This window comes from Danio rerio, chromosome 20 (assembly GCF_049306965.1).
Source record: "Danio rerio strain Tuebingen ecotype United States chromosome 20, GRCz12tu, whole genome shotgun sequence".
Taxonomy (NCBI): domain Eukaryota; kingdom Metazoa; phylum Chordata; class Actinopteri; order Cypriniformes; family Danionidae; genus Danio; species Danio rerio.
Window position 1 is genome coordinate 31182377 of NC_133195.1, and position 19719 is coordinate 31202095.

The window sequence follows — 19719 nt, forward strand, 5'->3', positions numbered from 1 at the left end:
GGCCCGTAACGAATCGGCATTAAACGAGTGGAGATCTTAACGACATTCAAGACACTCGCTCCTCTGGGGAGGTGGTGGCAGAGAGAATACGTGTCTTCCAACATGCCAGTCCAACTGTTTACATAACCGCTCCAGTCTGTTGACCAGAGCCCTTGCCTCAAGTGTAATACAGGAGGCCGCTGACACATGGTATGTTTATAGTAGAGGTTTTCAATGGGGGAGGCTGTATGAAACATGGTGTCCTCACAAAAGCTCTTTCTTTAAGATGGTGCTGATAGGAACCATCATCATCAGCCGCTCATTGGTAGAAGCACTTGTCATCTCTTGGGGCTGTTATGGTTTTGTTTAAGGTGCTGAAAAGTAGTTATAGATCGACTCTTGAGAGGGAACTTGAGTCGAGAGCCATCAGGGTCGTTTAGTCCAGCGGAGCATGTTGATGATTATGGTGATAGTGGCTCTGGTGCTGGTCGTGGGCGCTCTAATGTGGGCTTCTGTCACTGCAACTTACATAATGACTCCTGCAGTCTCAGCTGATAGCACAGGCATTTCATTATTACAAGGAAATCATGCTCACAGGAAGCCCAAGAAAGAAGCACTGGAGGGGCAGTAAAGTGGTGGAAAGAAGAAATTTGGAGCGATATGGCAAAAATGCAATCCCAAAAATTATTTTCCATATTGAATGATATGTATATATATATATATATATATATATATATATATATATATATATATATATATTCATATAAGTTGTTTATGCTTCAAGATTTGAATGAGTACCCCAACAATGACTGAAGCCACAAAAATGAAAGGGTCTATTAAATGGCATAACATATTTTCGACCGATAAATTTTCGGTGGCTGAAAGTTCTGTACATATCTAATATCAACACACTTGTAGGTTCCCATTGTTGTACATTTCTGCTGTGTGATTGGTTCTTAGATCAATATAGAGTAAAAACATCCAGAGCTTATCAATAGCTATGTTTCCATCTACCTATTTGTATGCGCATAAAAAAAACGGTTCATGGAAACGCCAAGATGTGCATAATTTTTTAAAAATACACAGAAAAAACATTTGCGCATAACTGAGTTGGATAAACTTTTTATTCTGTGTCTGACGCATTTAAACGCCACCGCGCTTTCACTGCATGTCAGGATTGCCTTTTCTGAGGCGCAAGCCATTTATTAAATGAAGAAAAGATTCACGCAGCTTATCCTACCTCAGTAAATTCCATTTTTACAGTTGTTATTTGCCGCCAGTTAATCAGGAAGTGATGATTTTGTTCGCTTTTACTCGTTAGATGGAAAAGTTGCTTTATTCGCACGTCTTTTATGCGATAATCCAGTTTTGCACATTAAGTTAATTAGAATTTTTAGATGGAAACGTAGCTATTGTTATTGATGTACATTTTATTGCAATTCGATATAATATTGTTCAACAGCCCAGTCCTAATTTGGACGCTTTCTGGGATTTGTAAGATTTAAGGCATTACAATTAAGGTTCTAAAAGGGATTGCTCACCACAAAAATGAAAATTTGCTGTTAATTTAGCTAAGATTGTTTAGCTCAAACTGTGGTGCTTGTAGATTTGTATAAAAAGCACATCAATAGCACACTTGCAAGTTAACAGCAGACTTTATGAGACAGAAAAGCATAATCAGGCAAAACAAATGTATTACCTGTGGCTGCTGACAATTTGGCCTGTCACGATATATTTTTTTGTTGTTTTACGATATGTTGCACCAAAATATATTGCGATTAAACAATATTATTGTCACTTTAAGACCATTTTATTCCACTCATTATATGCCAGAATGACAATATAATAACATCACAATGCAAGTACACTCTTCCAAAGAACACTTAATATTTTAATCTTAGGAATATTTAATTTAATTTAAGTCATTTTAACCATTTAATAATTAGAAGAAAAGTGTTAAGGTTAAAAAAAGTGCAGAGTAAAAAGTAGGAATCACTATATGAAATAAGTTAGTATAACTAATTTTTTAAAAGGTTACTTTGACTCAATGAAAAAAGTTATCGTAACTCATGAATGGATTATATTAAGGAAATGTGGTGGCGCATGTCAACTCACAGCAAGAAGGTCGCTAGTTTGAGCCTCGGCTGGGTCAGTTGGCATTTCTGATTTTGCATGTTCTCTTGGGTGCTCTGGTTTCCCCCACAGGTCCAAACACATGCGGTACAGGGGAATTGGTCAAGCTAAAATTATTCATAGTGTATGTGTGTGAATGAGAGTGTATGGGTGGTTCCCAGTGATGGGTTGTGGCTGAAAGGGCAGCCGCTGCGTAAACATATGCTGGAAATGTTGGTGGTTCATTCTGCTGTGGCGACCCCAGGGAAAGGGACTAAGCTGAAAAGAAAAAGAATAAATGACTTACATTTTTTTGTGTTAACTCTAATACTAGAAACAATACAAAACCATTTTTGTAGCTATATAGTTATTAGGACCTCATTTTTTTAATTCATAGCGAATTGCTGACTGAACTTGAAATTGAAAAGTTACTAATACTCTAAAATTTAATAAAAATAAATTATTTTATTAAATTAATTATAATTTATTTATCTTTTTTTTATTATAATTAAAAATTATAATAAAAATAATATGTGTATATGACACTTTATACAGCCATTTAGTTTACAGTATTCCAATCATTTTGTTTCAAAACTTAAATGGATTACCGCAACAGTTTTCCTCAAACTGTTTGAGTTAACTTTATGTATCAGGTTGTGTATATATTGCATCACCAAAAATGATTGAGGTAATGTCCTCCATGTGTTGTGCGATAAGTTGATATATTGATTATTATGACAGGCCTACTGACAATACATTGAGGAATAAGTGCATCAAGTTGCAGGCTGCAGTTAACTTAACGGTATCCAGTGTTGCTAATAACAAGGGTTTCTATACGCTTTAAAGGGATAGTTCATCCTAAAAAAGCTAAATTCTGTCATCATTTATTTACCCTCTACTTGTTCCAAAGCTGTTTCAGTTGTTCTGAGGAATATTGGGAAAAAAAAGCACTATTTTTTTTATGGATGTCCATTGCTATTGTTCATTCATTCATTCATTTTCTCGTCAGCTTAGTCCCTTTATTAATCTGGGGTTACCACAACGGAATGAACTGCCAACTTATCCAGACACACACACACACACATCCACACACACACACACACACACACACACACACACACACAACGGACAATTTAGCCTACCCAATTCAGCTGAGGGTAGGTGACTCACAACCGAAGGGAAACCCACGCGAACGCAGTGAAAACATGCAAACTTTACACAGAAACGCAAATTTGCTAATTTTGCAAAACATACTCTTTTGTGTTTAATAGAAATTTGAGGGTGAGTAAATGGCTTTTGGTTAGGGGTGTAACGATATTAAAAACCGAACCGAAATATCGCGATACACCAACCACGATACGTATCGCGAAACTCTTGTGGCGTACCGCGGTACTCTCACGCCCCCTGCTGCCCATTGTTGAGGTTGACGTCACTTGTCTCTAACTAATTGAACCAATTTAAACACATCTTTATTATCATATTTGATTAAATTGTTTTAGTAATGATGAGGATTTGTTCTAAATATTATATTCTAAAGTTACTATTTTAGTGCATGTTATGTCATGTGACTTGAGTAAGCATCACACTCGTTACTACTGGACGCAGGATGGCTGCTTCACATAGTACTGAGATTGCAGATCCCCAAGACACATTTAAGTCATCTGTGTGGAAACATTTTGTATTTTCCAGTTGAGTACAGGAATAGAATTTGTGTCGTAGACAAAGCCTTACTTGTAAGGAAAAACATTTAAAAAGTGTGGTAATTTCACAATGTGAGGGTGTAAGCAACAGAACTGCCAACAAGAGTGATTTAATGTACAAAAGTAAAACCAGAATAATGCCCAAATATACAAAAAAAGAGAAATATTTACACTAATAAAAATAATATAATAAAGTAACAAATTCAAACAAAAGTATCAAACAAAAATTAGTTAAACTCGAGCAAGGGGATGATAGTGAAGACAAACAAAAGAAATAAATATAACAAAACAATTCTAACTCATGAATAACCCCTTACCTCGCTAAAAACTAATGAAAAGAAAAAAAGGTCTTCAGCGCCGTGCGACGCATTCTTCCCTATACTGAATAAAATAAACAAAGATGACCTTCACCTCTTACCTGATGTCTTTAACGATACATTTTCTACGTGTTTGCAAAATGGAAATCGTATGACATTTTCCCTATCCACCTTACACTAAGACTGAACTTGAGGAGATACAGCTATATTGTCGGAGCTAAAAAATAATATACAAATCAATTGAAATAAAAATGTACAAACCTCACAAAATTTCTTAAAGTGGGCAAAAGTAATGCAAAATAATTTTACCCAAACGAAAGTTAAGCAAAAACAACGAAAATCATAATCATGTCAGAAAAATACACGAAAAACGAGATCAAAGGAAAAAGCGCTCTCTCTCCCGCTCTTCCTGACATGCTTTATACATTCCCGCGCTGCATCGCCAAATGATGATAGATCGGTCTCCTGACCAATCAGCTGTCAAAAAGGCGGGCCTACAGAAATGACAGGCATCAGCTGTCGTGAAGGCGGACCTACATAAATGACCGGCATAGAGGGAGCGGGAGAGAGAGATCGGGAGGCAAACATACAGCCGGCTACAACCCTAACATTAGTTTCAGACACAACCGCAATGTATTTTACTGGTGAATATGTCATGTAAAAACACTTTACAAACACATTATATGTATATTTTTCATTAATTTAAACGGAAACCTATCTATCTAAATGAAACCATATAATCAAAAATGAGCGTCTGTGTCTGCACAGAGATCAAGCCTCTCATCGGAGAATGTGGATATTATGGTGTTTTTGAAGAAGATCTTTCACTAGTCTACACTGCAGTTATTTATTTAATTTTAGTTTACTTAGTTAAGATGGCTGCACTAAAGATAATATTTTTTTTATGACTAGTCTATATTGGAGGTATCTATTTAATTCTAGTTGTTTACTCGGGTATCCTGACTGTATTAAAAATGCGATGACAAAGTTAATAAAAAAAAAGTTAAGATGTTCTTGTTATTAAGTGAATTGTCCCTTATCAATGCTGTTAACATGACATCAACCCTAACCCCACAGCAAACAGAAACCGAACCGTACCGAACCGAACCGTGGCTCCAAAACCGTTAACCGAACCGAACCGTGCCTTTGGTGTATCGTTACACCCCTACTTTTGGTGAAAGATTAAAAATACTGAATTCTTTTTCTAATGCAACACAATGGCAAGTGACAATATTGAATCATTTGAGCTCTATGTTTGAACCAGAAACTAATTCCAATGACTAAGAGTATCAGAAGAGACTTTGGACACATAATAACCGGATTTGATATGTTACACAAACCATGCCCCTGCTCTCCATTTCAGACACCTACCTACCATATAAAAAGGAAATAGAAATGTTTTTCTAATGATATATAAATCCATACTGGGCAAATTGACAGCTTTGGTTAAATACTTGTGACAGTATAGGAATTAGGAAACAGCAACATTTTAGCTAGGTTTGACACTGACGCATAACAGTTATAAGAACAAAATGATCAGGAATTGTGTTATGAATTTGCTTGAGGTTTCTCTTTTAAAAACACCAGATTGAATACATTTACATGGACATCAATAATACGGTTTTAATACAATTAAGACAGTAGTCTGATTAAGAGTCTACCATGTAAACAGCGATATTTGATTCATTTAACTCGATTAAGGTCATAATCAAACTAAACAGGAATCAAATTACGTTGTAGAGTGCCGATTTTAGTCACATTATTGAAGGGCTGTACAGGCATGTAAACACCTTAATCAAACTATTACCATTGTGTAGGACTTTCGCCCCATTTTGCGACAGGATAGTCTATACAAACACAACTGTTTGACACTATTCTGTGCACTTACCAAGTCAGCGAAAGACCACAGACACCTGCATCATGAAATGCGAAGGTTTTTTCCCCATACATTGTGCGGTATCAAATTCCACTAAAACAACACTCTTCCAGCAGTTCATACTCGCATTCAATCTTTTATTTGTCAGGGGGGCATGAAAGAAATGTTCCTAAATAAAAGCAAAAGTGCCAAACTGCAGTTAAAGTTAAAAAATGATAAATGAAACACCCAAAATTACATGAAACTCCAGAGGAATGTGGATAGCGTGGTGACACAATGACATTAATCGAATTATATGCTATAACTTGTAAAACGGGATCATGAAAGGAACATTCAAAAAGCAACTTATGTAAACACCTTAATCATATTATTGTCTTTTTCAGATTAAGGCAAACAATTCGATTACTGATGTCCATGTAAAAGTAGTCATTGTTTAGTGTAATTGTGTTGGGACATTTTGTGCCCCGTCATCTTAAATTTGTGTGGCATTCCTGTTCATTCTGGCGGAATTTTCAACCCTGTGACAGACAAAAGCGAGACGCTACCAAATAAAAAGCTTTGCAGTCTGAGAGTTTTTTGAATTATGTAAAATAAACAGGATGTTAGACACCCTAGTCTGCAGGAAACGCTGATCAACAATAAGTTCTTTTGTAAGTCATTGTTACAAACTCTCTCTCTGTATGTCTCCCTACACTCATGTTTTCAGTTTGATTCATCTGCCTTAAAAAGCAAACACAAAATAAGCAAAGTTAAAGATGATTGCCGGTGATAGCACAATGATTGTTTTTGTGAATTTTAGCCAGGATAATCGTGTTGTGAATCTGATATCGTGACAGCCCTATTCCAAAACAACACTGAACCCTATTGACTTTCATTGTGTGGACACTGAAAGTTGTTTTTTCCAAATGTCTTCTTTTGTTTTGCACAGAAGAAAGGAAGTCATATGAGTTTATAACAACATGAGGGTTATAACCAGTTGTTTTTGTCCTTATTTATGCACATTTCAGAACAGTAACATTTCCAAATGTAAAACCAGATACATTTGATTGAAGATTTCCAAACCTTCCTTCGGAGCCTATCGAATGTTGGCAGTCTCATTTGTCTCTCCCAAACTTTTTGCTTTTCATACCTGCCTGCTCTTTTTCTCTCCTGCTCCTTCCAAACACTGAGGCTCTTTGTGTCACTGTGCTGGGTTGGAGAACTCCTCTTTGTCCAGCCCAGCATTCCTCACATATCTGTGTATTCTCTGGTCCAGAGAAGAGTGATCTAATCGAAACAGGGAGAGAAGCGGTGTAGGCTGGCTCAGCTCCAGTGTCTCTTCAGTCTTGCAGTATGGAATTTGCGTCTTCATGCCTTTTCAGTGCCTATAAGGAATCGCATGGATGAAAATGAAAGCATTTCTAATATAACCAAAAGTGCAGCAGAATTCTCAGACAGTCTGTGGGAAACTGAAATGTGAAGAGAAAGCATGACCCAGAGGCTTAATATGCAAAACACTAGCTTGCTTTGAAGTCATATTGATGTACAGTGGTATTACTCAACAAAACAGGGTCTTTAAAACGGCTCAATAGTCTGACTAATGTGTGAAAGCTTAACATGTACTGTCGCTTTTGGGTACTAGTACTTAGTAGTCGAAGCTGGCACTTTTCAAAATTTGTTTTTCAGGATCCATCATTATATGGTTTTAATAAATTAGACTATGAAAAAACAGGATTCCTTACCAAATGTGTCTTCCTCAGGCTCGGGGACCAGTTCTACAGGGAGGCCATTGAGCACTGTCGCAGCTACAATGCCCGCTTGTGTGCAGAGCGCAGCGTCCGCATGCCCTTTCTGGACTCTCAGACAGGCGTAGCGCAGAACAACTGTTACATCTGGATGGAGAAGCGACACCGGGGGCCAGGTAGCACAATCTCTAATTTAACTTAACATTAGAACTATCGAAACAGTCACTTTGATTGTTATTAATTTTTTCAATATAATAACTATGTTAAAATAAAACACACACATCTAGAATTCCCTGACTTTTACTAATATGTGTATATTTCTTTCTAACGTTGTTATTTAATTAAAATTACAAAACACAAAAGAGCTAAGATTATTTCTACCTAGAACTAGGTAGGGTTGTAACGATACTGGAATTCGGTACCAATTGATACTAGTTTTAAAAATGTTAATTTCTCGCTGACATTTGAGCGGTACTGAGCATGTTGTTAAACAGCACTGATTTGCTATTGTGTTTACGTGCTCAACAGAAATTACTGTGATTGGTCATGAATGTCATTAGTTCACCGAACTAACCGATCTTTACTGAGTGTAACTACAGATACAGGGACACTAGCGTGTTTGAAAGTCGTGTCGATCAGCTGGCTTGTCTATACGCTGACATACGAGCGATCAGCTGATAAATCGCGGCTTTAAAACTGTCCAATGTCCCTGTATCTGTGTTTACACTTAGTAAACGGCGGTGAGTTCGGTGAACTAATGAGCTTCACAGCCAATCACAGTCATTTCTGGTTGATCACATGAACATAACGGCAAATCAACATTGTTTAAGAAAGAACTCTGTACTGCTCAAATGTCAGCGGTATTTGGACATTTTTTAAATTTCATTATCAATTGGTACCGAATTCCAGTATTGTGACAACCCTAGAACTAGCACAGTGGTCAAAATGACCACATGCATTTTGGTGTCTGCTACTAGTGATGGGTCGTTCATGAACGATTCGTTCATTTTAAACAAATCTTCAATATGACTCGGGAACTACGAGTCCTCTCAGGGAGTGATTCGTTCATCCACGCGTGCGCACATTTGTGCAGGTAGTATCGTTAATTTCAAGTCTTCATCACATTGGCAGAAGCTAATCATATGCGTTTAGAGCCGGAAAAAGAATTAGTCTGCTCACCTCTCGAGTCCTCTATCAGATCTGAGTCACTCTTTCATCTTGAGCCAATCATATGCGTTTAGAGCTGGAAAAAGTTTTGATCCTTTCATCACTCGAGTCCTCTATCGAGTCTGAGTCGCTCGTTCATCACAGGCCAATCATACGCGTTTAGAGCCGGAAAAAGAATTGATCCGTTCATCTCTCGAGTCCTCTATCGGGTCTGAGTCACTCGTTCATCACGGGTCAATCATACCCGTTTAGAGCCGGAAAAAGAATTGAACCGTTCATCTCTCGAGTCCTCTATTGGGTCTGAGTCACTCGTTCTTCACGGGCCAATCATACGCGTTTAGAGCCAGAAAAAGAATTAAACCGTTCATCTGTCGAGTCCTCGGGTTTGAGTCATTCTGTCACGTGATGAACGAACGATCATGGCTCCTATCGGCTTAGACTGTGCATTGTTTAAAATTATATGTGACTGTGACATTTGAAGACATGAAGAGGTGAGCTGAGCAAAGAGACAAAAATGCCTTCATAGACAAAAGAGCAGGTAAACATTGAATTATTATTTTCTCCTTCTTATAGTATTCTATTTATGACTTATTTGTCGTGCAATCAACCATTTGGGGCTAGTTGAAGATGTGTTTGGAAGCAATTCATAACCTTTCAATAATATTTTGGCAAATTGAACCAAATGAACGAAATGACTCGAAAAAAGATTCGTTCATCTTAATGAACAAGACTCAAAGATCCAAGTCAGTAAAATGATCCGAACTTCCCATCACTATCTGCTACTTTTCCCAGTGACTTTAAATATACTTTCTGTTGGCAAAAACATAACTGTACTTCCGATAAATATTTCAAAACAGCATATTCAGTGCTGCGAAAAAGCCTTCTCCCTTGCTTTAGAAAGTGAAAAAAAGTGAGGTGTGGACATTCACGAGCGATAGCCTAACTATAATTTTATTGGCTGTATTATCAAAAAGATCATAATTTTAGGGTGATGACTTAATTAAATATGATGACAGACATTCAAAGCTTAAATTTAACATCTTAATAGAAGCCTTAAATGTAAATATGATGCGATAATATGACGTCTTAAATGAGAATGGTCAGAACGAGCGCTAAAATAATTCTAGTAGTTTTAGACTTCTGGTTGTTCCAGTGTTAACATAATATTTTAATGTTAAAAATGTAATTGAAAGGCACAATATGTAAGATTTTTTCCATTACAATATCCAAAAAAAACAGTGTAACATATTTTGCTGACTTATACATTATACCAAATGTTTTGAAAAATGTTTAAAACAAGCCATTTTAAGAACTGACAGCTTCCAGCCTTATACTCCGCTTCATACTATCATGATAATAAGTTTTGAATACTCTAGCTCATTCATGAACGTGATTTCTACAAGAGTACTATAAGATGTAATAAAGAGCAAAACTCTCATGATTCCATATTCTTTTACAGTCACGACGTCATCAAACTATGCCTATGTTTGTTGTAAATACCTGCCCTCCAGCAACGAAATTTACATACTGCCCCTTTACAGGTTCATTCGAAAACAACATTATTACTATTTAGTTTTTGGTAACTTGTTTACTTAAATTTAGTGAAATCCGCAATTTTGCAACGACTTTAAATAAATAAATCATATACATGTTTCAGTAGTCAATCTGAAGCCATAACTGACTAAAAGTTTAATTTGATTATTGTGCAAGTGAATAAATCATTATTTTTATGTCTGTTTTGTTAAATGAAGTCAATCTTTTAAATATCAGGCACATTTATGAATTTAACGTCTGAATCTGGTAACAGTATTGCTTGATTTGACAGCTAAACAGACAGTATAGGACTGTCACTGAATAATGAGTTTTTGGCCTGTTGCTGTGCAAAAACATTTTGAATGGTTAATTTTACAGAAGTTGCGTTAATTTGAGATTATATGGTGATTGAGGGTGATTTTTGTACAGTTAACTATAAATGAAGAGGTGGGATGTGCTAACATGAATCAGCAATATTTATATGTGTTAACATGTTAAATGAGCTTTACATTGCATCTCGGGTTTTGTATGGTGCTTCCATCTTAAGATGCTGTCATCTAACCAAATGTTTACAACTGCCAAACATCCAGTCATTCCTAATTTTTTTTTCGTCTCACCGCAGGCATTTGGTTCATTTAAACTTTGGTTCAGTTGGCACATTACACATCCATCTAAACCTCCATTTTAAATTCCGCTTAAAATTACAGCATGATTTATGGATAACGCATCTGGTTTTACAGCAGTTGACACATAAAGCGCAAATAAAACATGTGTTGATGACTGTGTATGCAGCCTACAACTGTTATGGAGATTATAGGTTTCCACTTGTTATCTGTTAGACAATGCAATGAACTATTCAATGTAATGAGGCAGAAGAATGCATTGGGATTCTGTCTGTAGTCTTTCCACAGCATTCCTTTGCATATTGTCCGACCAAAACAGCCAATATGTAGACATATAGCTGCCAAAGTGAACAATATGCCTGCTGAGAACCGGACACAAATAGAGTCAGCGCCTTGCAACTAAAAGCTCTATAGCCACACCCTACACTTTGTGGTAAACCAGTGTTTATTGGATGTTTTTTTTATTCTGAGATCTCTCTTGCTCAATTCCTCCATTTTACCATTAGGACACTGGATGAATGCATAACTGGGACCATGTGCCTCCTATCTGTGTAACCGTACAGATTTTGTGGCATGGGCCAATAAGAGAGAATGACCTATGAAAACCTTTGACGCCAGTATTTTCAATTACAGCCCTTACTGGACCAGACCAGACCAGTTTTCTATCAGGGAGAAAAATATTATGTGGCTTCACATAAATAATAGAATGTATTAGTTTGGAAGACAGTTTACTAACTGTTGATGAGTGGGCCATAATATGTGCCAGCAGAAAATATTCTTCTCACGTTGTTAGTCAAATGAGTATGGTGATGCAATCCTACGAATAAACTACTGTAGGAGCAATAATACCCATAAACTCAATTTTTTCCATAAGGAAATAGATACACTTATAAAATACACTTGAAATATATAGCTTCTATAAATACAGCTATTAACCTAATATGACTAGTTTTGCTTTACTTTATTGGTTTTGCGTCATCATTTGATTATCATTCACATTCATGTGTGGGGTTGTAGTTTCTTCATCCTATATTTAAAGACATTAAGTACATAGTCCTGTATCAGTCTTTTTTCTGATTTTAATATACTTTAAATAAGTATTTCACCCAAAAAAACAAACATTCTATTATCATTTATTCTCTTTTTACTTGTTCCCAAACCTGTTTGAGTTTCTTTCTTCTGTTGAACACATAAGATATAATGAAGAATGCTGAAAAAGTTTAACCGCTTACTTTAATAGTATTGTTTGTTTTTTTTTTTAATTTTTTTATTTTGTTAGTGTGTAAATACAAAAAGTGTGCAACTCTGGGTGAACTATCCCTTTAAATCAGAGTTTGTTATTGGTTTAAATAATATTGCAAAAACACAAAGCATTTCTTGTGTTGTCGCATTGACTTTAATTTAGGAAATACACAAAAATCACATTAAAAAAATATTATATTTTAATATGGCTGGGCAATTAATCGAAAAGTAATCGAAATCGACATTCAGAACCTATAGACCATTTCAATTTGGTGATGTCATTGGCCCATGAACATTTCCTGCTTGTTGTCGTATTTCATAAGTGTAACAAGAGGCAATTTAATCATACCTTCACATTAAAACAGCCATCATAACATTATTTATCAATATGTAGACATTTTTGCATTCTCGGAAGCAATAGACATTAAAATTGTAAAACTGGAAATACGTAAGGACCATTGTTATTGTTTACATCCATCGAAATGGTCTAGAATCTATCTAATTTTTCCAGGTCAGTTTCTTCAATTACTTTCCCTTCCAAGTGTGGAGTATTGTGACCCCGCTATGCTAATGCTGAGGCTGATTTACACTTCTGCTGCCACTTTGCAGGCAAATCTGATTTCTGATCAAGAAAGACGATGGACTCATTCTTGAGCCTTACTTTGCACTATATTGACGATGATTGGAAGCTGCACCAGAGATGCCTTGAGACAGGATATTTTCCAAGACATAACAATTATTATTTACATTAAAATATTTGTTTACAGAATATGCAAGAAATGCACTGTTTAAAATATAATTAATATGATATACATTGATATACTTGATTTTAAAATCAAGTAATGCATAATTCATTCAGAAATCTCTCACTTGTATTATGTGAGCATATTTACTGTACAAAACCTGTCAGTGAACTCTGAGGGCAAAAAAATAAATTAAACAAATAAATAATGGTTCATTAATTATAATCGAAATGTTCAATTAATCTAGATTTTTAATTTCCCTAATTTCTAATTTAAAACAATGAAATTTGAAAAAAGAGATTATTACCATTTCACTACTTCAATCTTACCTTGCTTTTATTTCAACATTGAACTGATACATGCTTTTCTATACCTTTTTTGATTTGATTGCCCATCTCAATAATTTTAACCTTGACAAGCAGTATTAGAAGGCTGAGCCTGACCAAATTTAAGCTAAACTTTAGGTAATTTCGAATTAATTTGGAAGCCTATTCAAAGCATTCTGCTGTATTTGTTTTTGCAGGGATGGCAGCAGGTCAGATGTACACCTACCCAGCGCGTTGTTGGAGGAAGAAGAGGCGACTTCACACACCTCTTGACCCTCAGCTCCGTCTTTGTGAACTCAGACTCGGTGAGATCACCATTGCAGCTAATTGTGTCATTTTTCTCTTGCTAACATTTGCGTTGCAGCTTTTTTTTGCTTCACTTTTCCTTCTCCGTCCTTGCTTCTTTGCTCTGAGGTCATAGAGAGGCTGCAGAACCGGCCCATCTGGGTCTCGTTATGCTTCTCTGTGTCTGTGTGCCCTGATCGGGCCCCTTTAATCATTTGGCCATGCAGCATTAGAATGTAGGTCTGATGGGGGGCTGTAGAAGGGCTTGAGGAACTTGATAAAGGCGAATAAAGGCCTGTCTGTGTCAACAAGAGGGCCACTCTATTATTTTCTTAGCTGTCCCTGGCAACACTATAGCAGTAAAGCAATATAAGAACCTCTGACCTTCAATTGGACCTCAGCCAGCACGAGTTCAACAAAAACATGTGAATAAAAGTGATTTAAGCCTCAAGGAGAGTGGTTTCCAGTAATGCAGATATCAGGAGAAAACAAAATAAAAAAACACCTTGAGTAGCATGAATGTTCTCCTGACAAATTCAGACCGTTCAGTAGAGGTGGGCGGTATGACCAAAATTCTTTTCCATGGTGATTAATTTGATTTCATGCTAATATATTTCAGGATATAGTCATTTAAATAGGTAGTTATACTAGAAAAATCAACAAAAAAAGGATTGTAATAACTTAAATACATCAGAAATTACCTTTTATTATTTTATTTGGACCCTGTTGAATATAAAAGGGACGCGCAATTGGATTTTTGTCAACATTTTCCAACTCTTTTTTTTGGGTGAGCTGATGGTGTCTTGAGCTCTTGAAAGCAGCAGGACTGTGGGTGCACAAGCATAGCTTTTTGTCCAGTCTATTTCAAAGAGAACCGATAAAAGCAGTTGCGTTTCCTTTTGGCACTGTTGCTTCGCGCAAGTAAAAGGGAGCGCGCATGCTTTTGAACAGTCGGGCACATCATCATCCTCTCATCCGGTAATCACCTGCTTTATTTTGCTCCTGTGAACAATTAGTTTTGTCAGTCTTGCTGCTTCTTGATTCTAAGATCACATTTGCACGCATATTAGGCCATGCTTATTGTCAAACCTTGCTTTTAAAAAAATACTTTTGAGAAGTGTTCATTTACAGAGTCAGATTTGGGATATTTATTCCCCATACGTGTTAGCTTCTCACAAAAAAATGAAAATCAGACTTATGATTTTACACTCAATGCTTTGTTCCTAGATAGAAGTTTTTTTTTTTATTCAACATCCTCTAAATAAATAGTGCAGATTCTGATTTAAGCTCTGTATGATGGGTGTCACAGTCAAAAAGTCGATCCTTTTTTCATATATTACAACCAATATATCCAACAAATTCCAAAAGTTTATTAAAGACACAAACCCCTCACTGCACATCAACTACACCTTCAGCAAACCTCCTAAAGGCTAATTTATACTTTTGTGTCAAACACATACGTATGGTCTGGCACAGCCTTCGCGCAGTCGCATAGCCTTTGCCATGGCTGACACACCTCTCAAAAAATGTAACCACACGTCGCAACGACGCGTAGCGCAAGCTCTGTGATTGGTCAGCTTGGGCGGTGCTGAGAGCCACAAGCCCAATGGAGCAAGTGTTTACAAGTGTCAAGTCTCGTAAAGGAGCTCCAGATGGAAACTTTTGTTTTGTGTTTACCTTTATGATTAAAGTTGTTGCATGTCCCCCGGTTCCTACCTCTGAATGATTTTTAAAGTTCTAAATGTAAATGTAATCTAAATGTTTCCATTTATTTAATGGCAAGATTAGCCACCCTTTACTTCATTAGTCTTGATTGTCACATAATCATTCAAAAATAATCCTAATATACTTGATTAGATTTAGTTGTATCGTTTAATATTTAACTTTTTTTTTTACATTTCTTTAGTAACATTTGCTCAATATAGAGCATCTTTAAGGAAAGGACAAAAAAAAAAAACTTTCTGACTCCAAACTTGTGTGTAGTTTGTGCAGTTGTCAAGACTAACACTTTCAATATGTAAATGCCCAAGAAAAGTGATACACTACATCCCATGTTGCACAGGCTGATGTAAATCAAACAGGTTTGGAACAAACATGGGAAAAGTAAATAATGACATAATTCTCATTTTTGAATGACCTATCTGTTTAAGTTATGTGTTTTCCAGAGTCCTGGAATTGTAATATTTACACTATAGCCAGGCATAATTCTGGTCTGTTACAGCAGGACATCTTTCCTACGTTTCCTGCCTGAAAAGTGTTTGCGTTGTACATTTCTGGGTGCTCAGCCACTGTAAACAGGTTTGGTGTCCAGTATCCCATCCAAGTCTGGTTTGTAACGACAAGCAACCAAGCAAGCAAGTGTGATTCCAACGTAAATCTTGACATTCAGCCTTTTTCTCCACAGCAAATGTGGCATGTAGAACAGTCTCTAATTCAATAAAGTGATTCAATCAGGCTATTTTGTCTGCTACATAATCAAGCAACTACGACAACACCAAACAGCTGCATTTCTGGAAACCGATATATTCATTATGCTCTACAATAGCCATTTAAAACGGACTTCTTGCTAAATTCTTAATTAAAAGCAGTGCCGACTCTTTCCAGTCAGTGCCAATGTCATGATTTAATGGCATGCATAAATATTGCAGTGCTGTATTATACTGCGATGATTAAGACCTTATGATTTGTGTCTGTAGACATCAAGCTCCCTTAGCCTGTTGTTCGTGATTGGCGTCTGCAAACGGGGGATGGGTGACTGCAATCAGCCCCTGACTGGCAGTCTGCGCTATTTTCAGCTCCACTCCCAGGGGAAGAGTGTGTCTCGACTCAATCAGACACAAAGAGAATAAAGACAAGGACAGAGATTCATGCAAACATTTTCAATCGTGTAACAACACATTTGGGAGGTTAAAAGAAATGAGTAAACAAATGTAACTGCAAACACATTATATGGCCACACTGCTGGTAAGAGCACTTCAACTCCAAAGATGCATATTATTGAAAGGAATTCAAATGTGGTGACGGATCGAAGGGATCGAAGGGTGTGTTTCAGTATACTTCCTTGTTCACTAGTAAGTGTACTTTTTTTCTATAGTCAGCCATTTTAAAACTGTCTACATTGATTCAAAACAGTTTCACTGAAACATTCCCAGACTGCACTGCATCAACAACTAAAGGATGGAGATATATACACTCACTGGCCACTTTATAAGGTACACCTTACTAGTACAGAGTTGGACCTTTTTTTGCCTTCAGAACTGCCTTAACCCTTCATGGCATATATTCAACAAGGTACTGAAAATATTCCTCAGAGATTTTGGTCCATATTAACATGATAGCATCACGATGTTGCTGCAGATTTATGCTGCAGGCTATACATCCATGATACGAATCTCCTGTTCAACCTTATTCCAAAGGTGCTCTTTTGGATTGAGATCTGGTGATTGTGGATGCCATTTAAGTACAGTGAACTCATTGTCATGTCCAAGAAACCAGTCTGAGATGATTCACGCTTTATGACATGGCATGTTGTCCTGCTGGAAGTAGCCATCAGAAGATGGGTACACTGTGGTCATAAAGGGATGGACATGGTCATCAACAATACTTACGTAGGCTCTGACAAGATGCTAATTGGCCCAAAGTGTGCCAAGAAAATTCACTATTACACCCCACACTATTACAGCACAACCAGCCTGAACCGTGTACACAAGGCAGGATGGATCCATGCTTTCATATTGTTGACGCCAAATTCTGACCCTACCATCTGAATGTTACAGCAGAAATCAAGACTCATCAGACCAGGCAACGTTATCTTAATCTATTACTGTCCAGTTTTGGCCTGTGCGAATTGTAGCCTCAGTTTCCTGTTCTTAGCTGACAGGAGTGGCACATGGTGTGGTCTTCTGCTGCTGTAGCCCATGAAGGGGTAGTGGTGTCCCAATTCTCTTTAGCTTGAAGGCGTAGGGCTAAGGGCAAGGGGTATACACCCCTTCTAAGGGGTAGGAAAAATTTCCCAGAATATACTAGCCACAGCTGCACCCGGAAGTAAGGAGATCCACTAATTAGAATTTTTTGTCATTATTACGAATCTTTTATAACAAACAAACAAGTTTTAATATATTCATAACCGCGCTCGTGTTTTACCATCATGCTTTAAAAAAAAAAAACGCTAAAATAAAAACCGATAAATTTCGTGATCTATTCGCAATCTATAATCCCTAAAAATAACTCCTGTACAGCTGTCCCACAACATTCTGACACTCGATAACACTGGAATACCCTGTCAGAAAAGTCTAGTGGCTGAGAATGAGCTTTTTACAGTGTCTGCTATAATGTTCATGTTGTTTTTGGTGTGTTTACATTTATTAATATGGCCACTGTGAAAATCCACAGTACAGTTATGATCTTATTGCCACATTAGATCGTTATGATGACATGATATATGCCTTCAGTGATTTCCTGAAGATAAATACCAAAAAAATGAAACAACTGGAATCACTACAGTAGTCACTATCATCTGATCTCATATGAAGCAAGAGATCGCGAGGACATATGATGACATGTGCAGGTGCTGTAGTGCTGTCCCAATTCTTAGGGGTAAATTTTTAAGCCCTTCCCCTTAACCCTCGGTTGTAAAAAATAAAATTAGGATTGGGCCTTACTGTTGCCCTTCTATCAGCTGGAACCAGTATGGCCATTCTCCTCTGACCTCTGGCATCAATAAGGTATTTTTGCCCACAGAACTGCCACTCATCGGATATTTTTTTCAGACCATTGTCTATAAACCATAGAGGTGGTGGTCCATAAAAATCCCAATGGATCAGCAGTTTCTGAAATGCTCAGACCAGCCCGTCTGGCACCAACAAGCACGCCACGTTTAAAGTACCATGTGATTGGCTGATTAAAAATTTGCGTTATGAGCAGTTGGACAGTTATACCTGAAAAAGTGGCCAGTGAGTGTACATACCCTGTATTTATATTCGTTTGTCTGAAATAATTTTTCTAAATCTCTCAGGTCATCAGAAGACAAGTGCAAAAGTAAAGATTCAAGATTTGTCTTTAAAATTCTTTTCCGTGTGCTTGTTTGGCATTGTTGCAAACATACAAAAAAGGGTATTTTACTCTATACTTTAAATATTTGCCATTTGTTTTATTCAGCAAAGATTTGTTGATGTTAAAAAAATGGAACCTTACTGTACGTAGTTAATGAACAACAGACCTATAAATAGTCTCAGAATCTATGTCGCAAACCAGATTAACATGTGAAAATGTAGGTTTGAAAATAAATCCCTTATTAATTTTTCAAACGTTTGGTGCTGTGATGAACAACCACTGCCAATACAACACTCTTGAGTATAAAAAGCACTCTTAAAGTTTTAAAAACAAACATTCTGCATGTTCATTATCAAAATATATTAAACTATTGAATATCTGCTTATGTCTAACAATTATATTTTATGCCAAGCTGTAATTATTAAATATGCACATAATCTGTTCTGCTTGAAATTGTCTGTATTTCATAAGGACACTGTACATTTTTTTTTTTTTACCAGCTGTGTAAATCCAGTAAGTAGATTCATAATGCACATACTCTAGTGTTGGTAAACTTGACCTTGCAGTTGTGTCATGAGTGGATCTGTCATGTGTGACCCAATGTTTAATGGATGCAAGTCCTTGTTTGTGCTCTATAGCATGAGACAACGTTCTACATCATAAAAACTAGGGAGTGAAATGGAACACATCCTAAGATTATTTGCCTTGTGCCTTTCCCCTCATATACAGTATACACACATATCCTATATTTCATCTTTAGCACCTGGAGCTTTTCACCTTTAATGAGGCTTGAAAAGCTAGCCATCCTGTACAAACATATTGATGGCTGCTGCGTCCAAGAGAGAGCTACCTAAACTGATTCTGGCAAATACACACATATATATATATGCAGAGTAAATTTGCCTTTAAAAAAGTCCTTTCAGAGGTTTAATTTAACAGGCACAACTGTACTTTCTATTTAAACATCCAAAATATGAAATTCATTTACCTTTTTACAAAGTATATTATGGTCCAGATTTACTAAACATTGTACATGAGTC

The 19719-nt window shown here is 36.7% G+C and overlaps 1 protein-coding gene and 1 long non-coding RNA gene across 6 annotated transcripts in view; one reads left to right on the forward strand and one right to left on the reverse strand.

Annotated features, from left to right (window-relative positions):
* Positions 1-19719, forward strand: part of dpf3 (double PHD fingers 3) — a 74927-nt gene that overhangs the window by 14104 nt on the left and 41104 nt on the right. For all 5 annotated transcript variants that reach the window (XM_005160743.6, XM_009294764.5, XM_005160744.6 and 2 more), the window contains exons 2-3: positions 7724-7884; positions 13540-13647. In XM_005160743.6, coding sequence (XP_005160800.1) covers positions 7724-7884; positions 13540-13647 — 269 coding nt within the window. The remainder of the gene's footprint in view (positions 1-7723; positions 7885-13539; positions 13648-19719) is intronic.
* Positions 791-7834, reverse strand: LOC141379282 (uncharacterized). Its single transcript, XR_012395805.1, has 3 exons — positions 7706-7834; positions 7114-7348; positions 791-2370 (listed from the first exon to the last, which is right to left on the reverse strand). It is a non-coding gene; the product is annotated as an uncharacterized lncRNA (long non-coding RNA).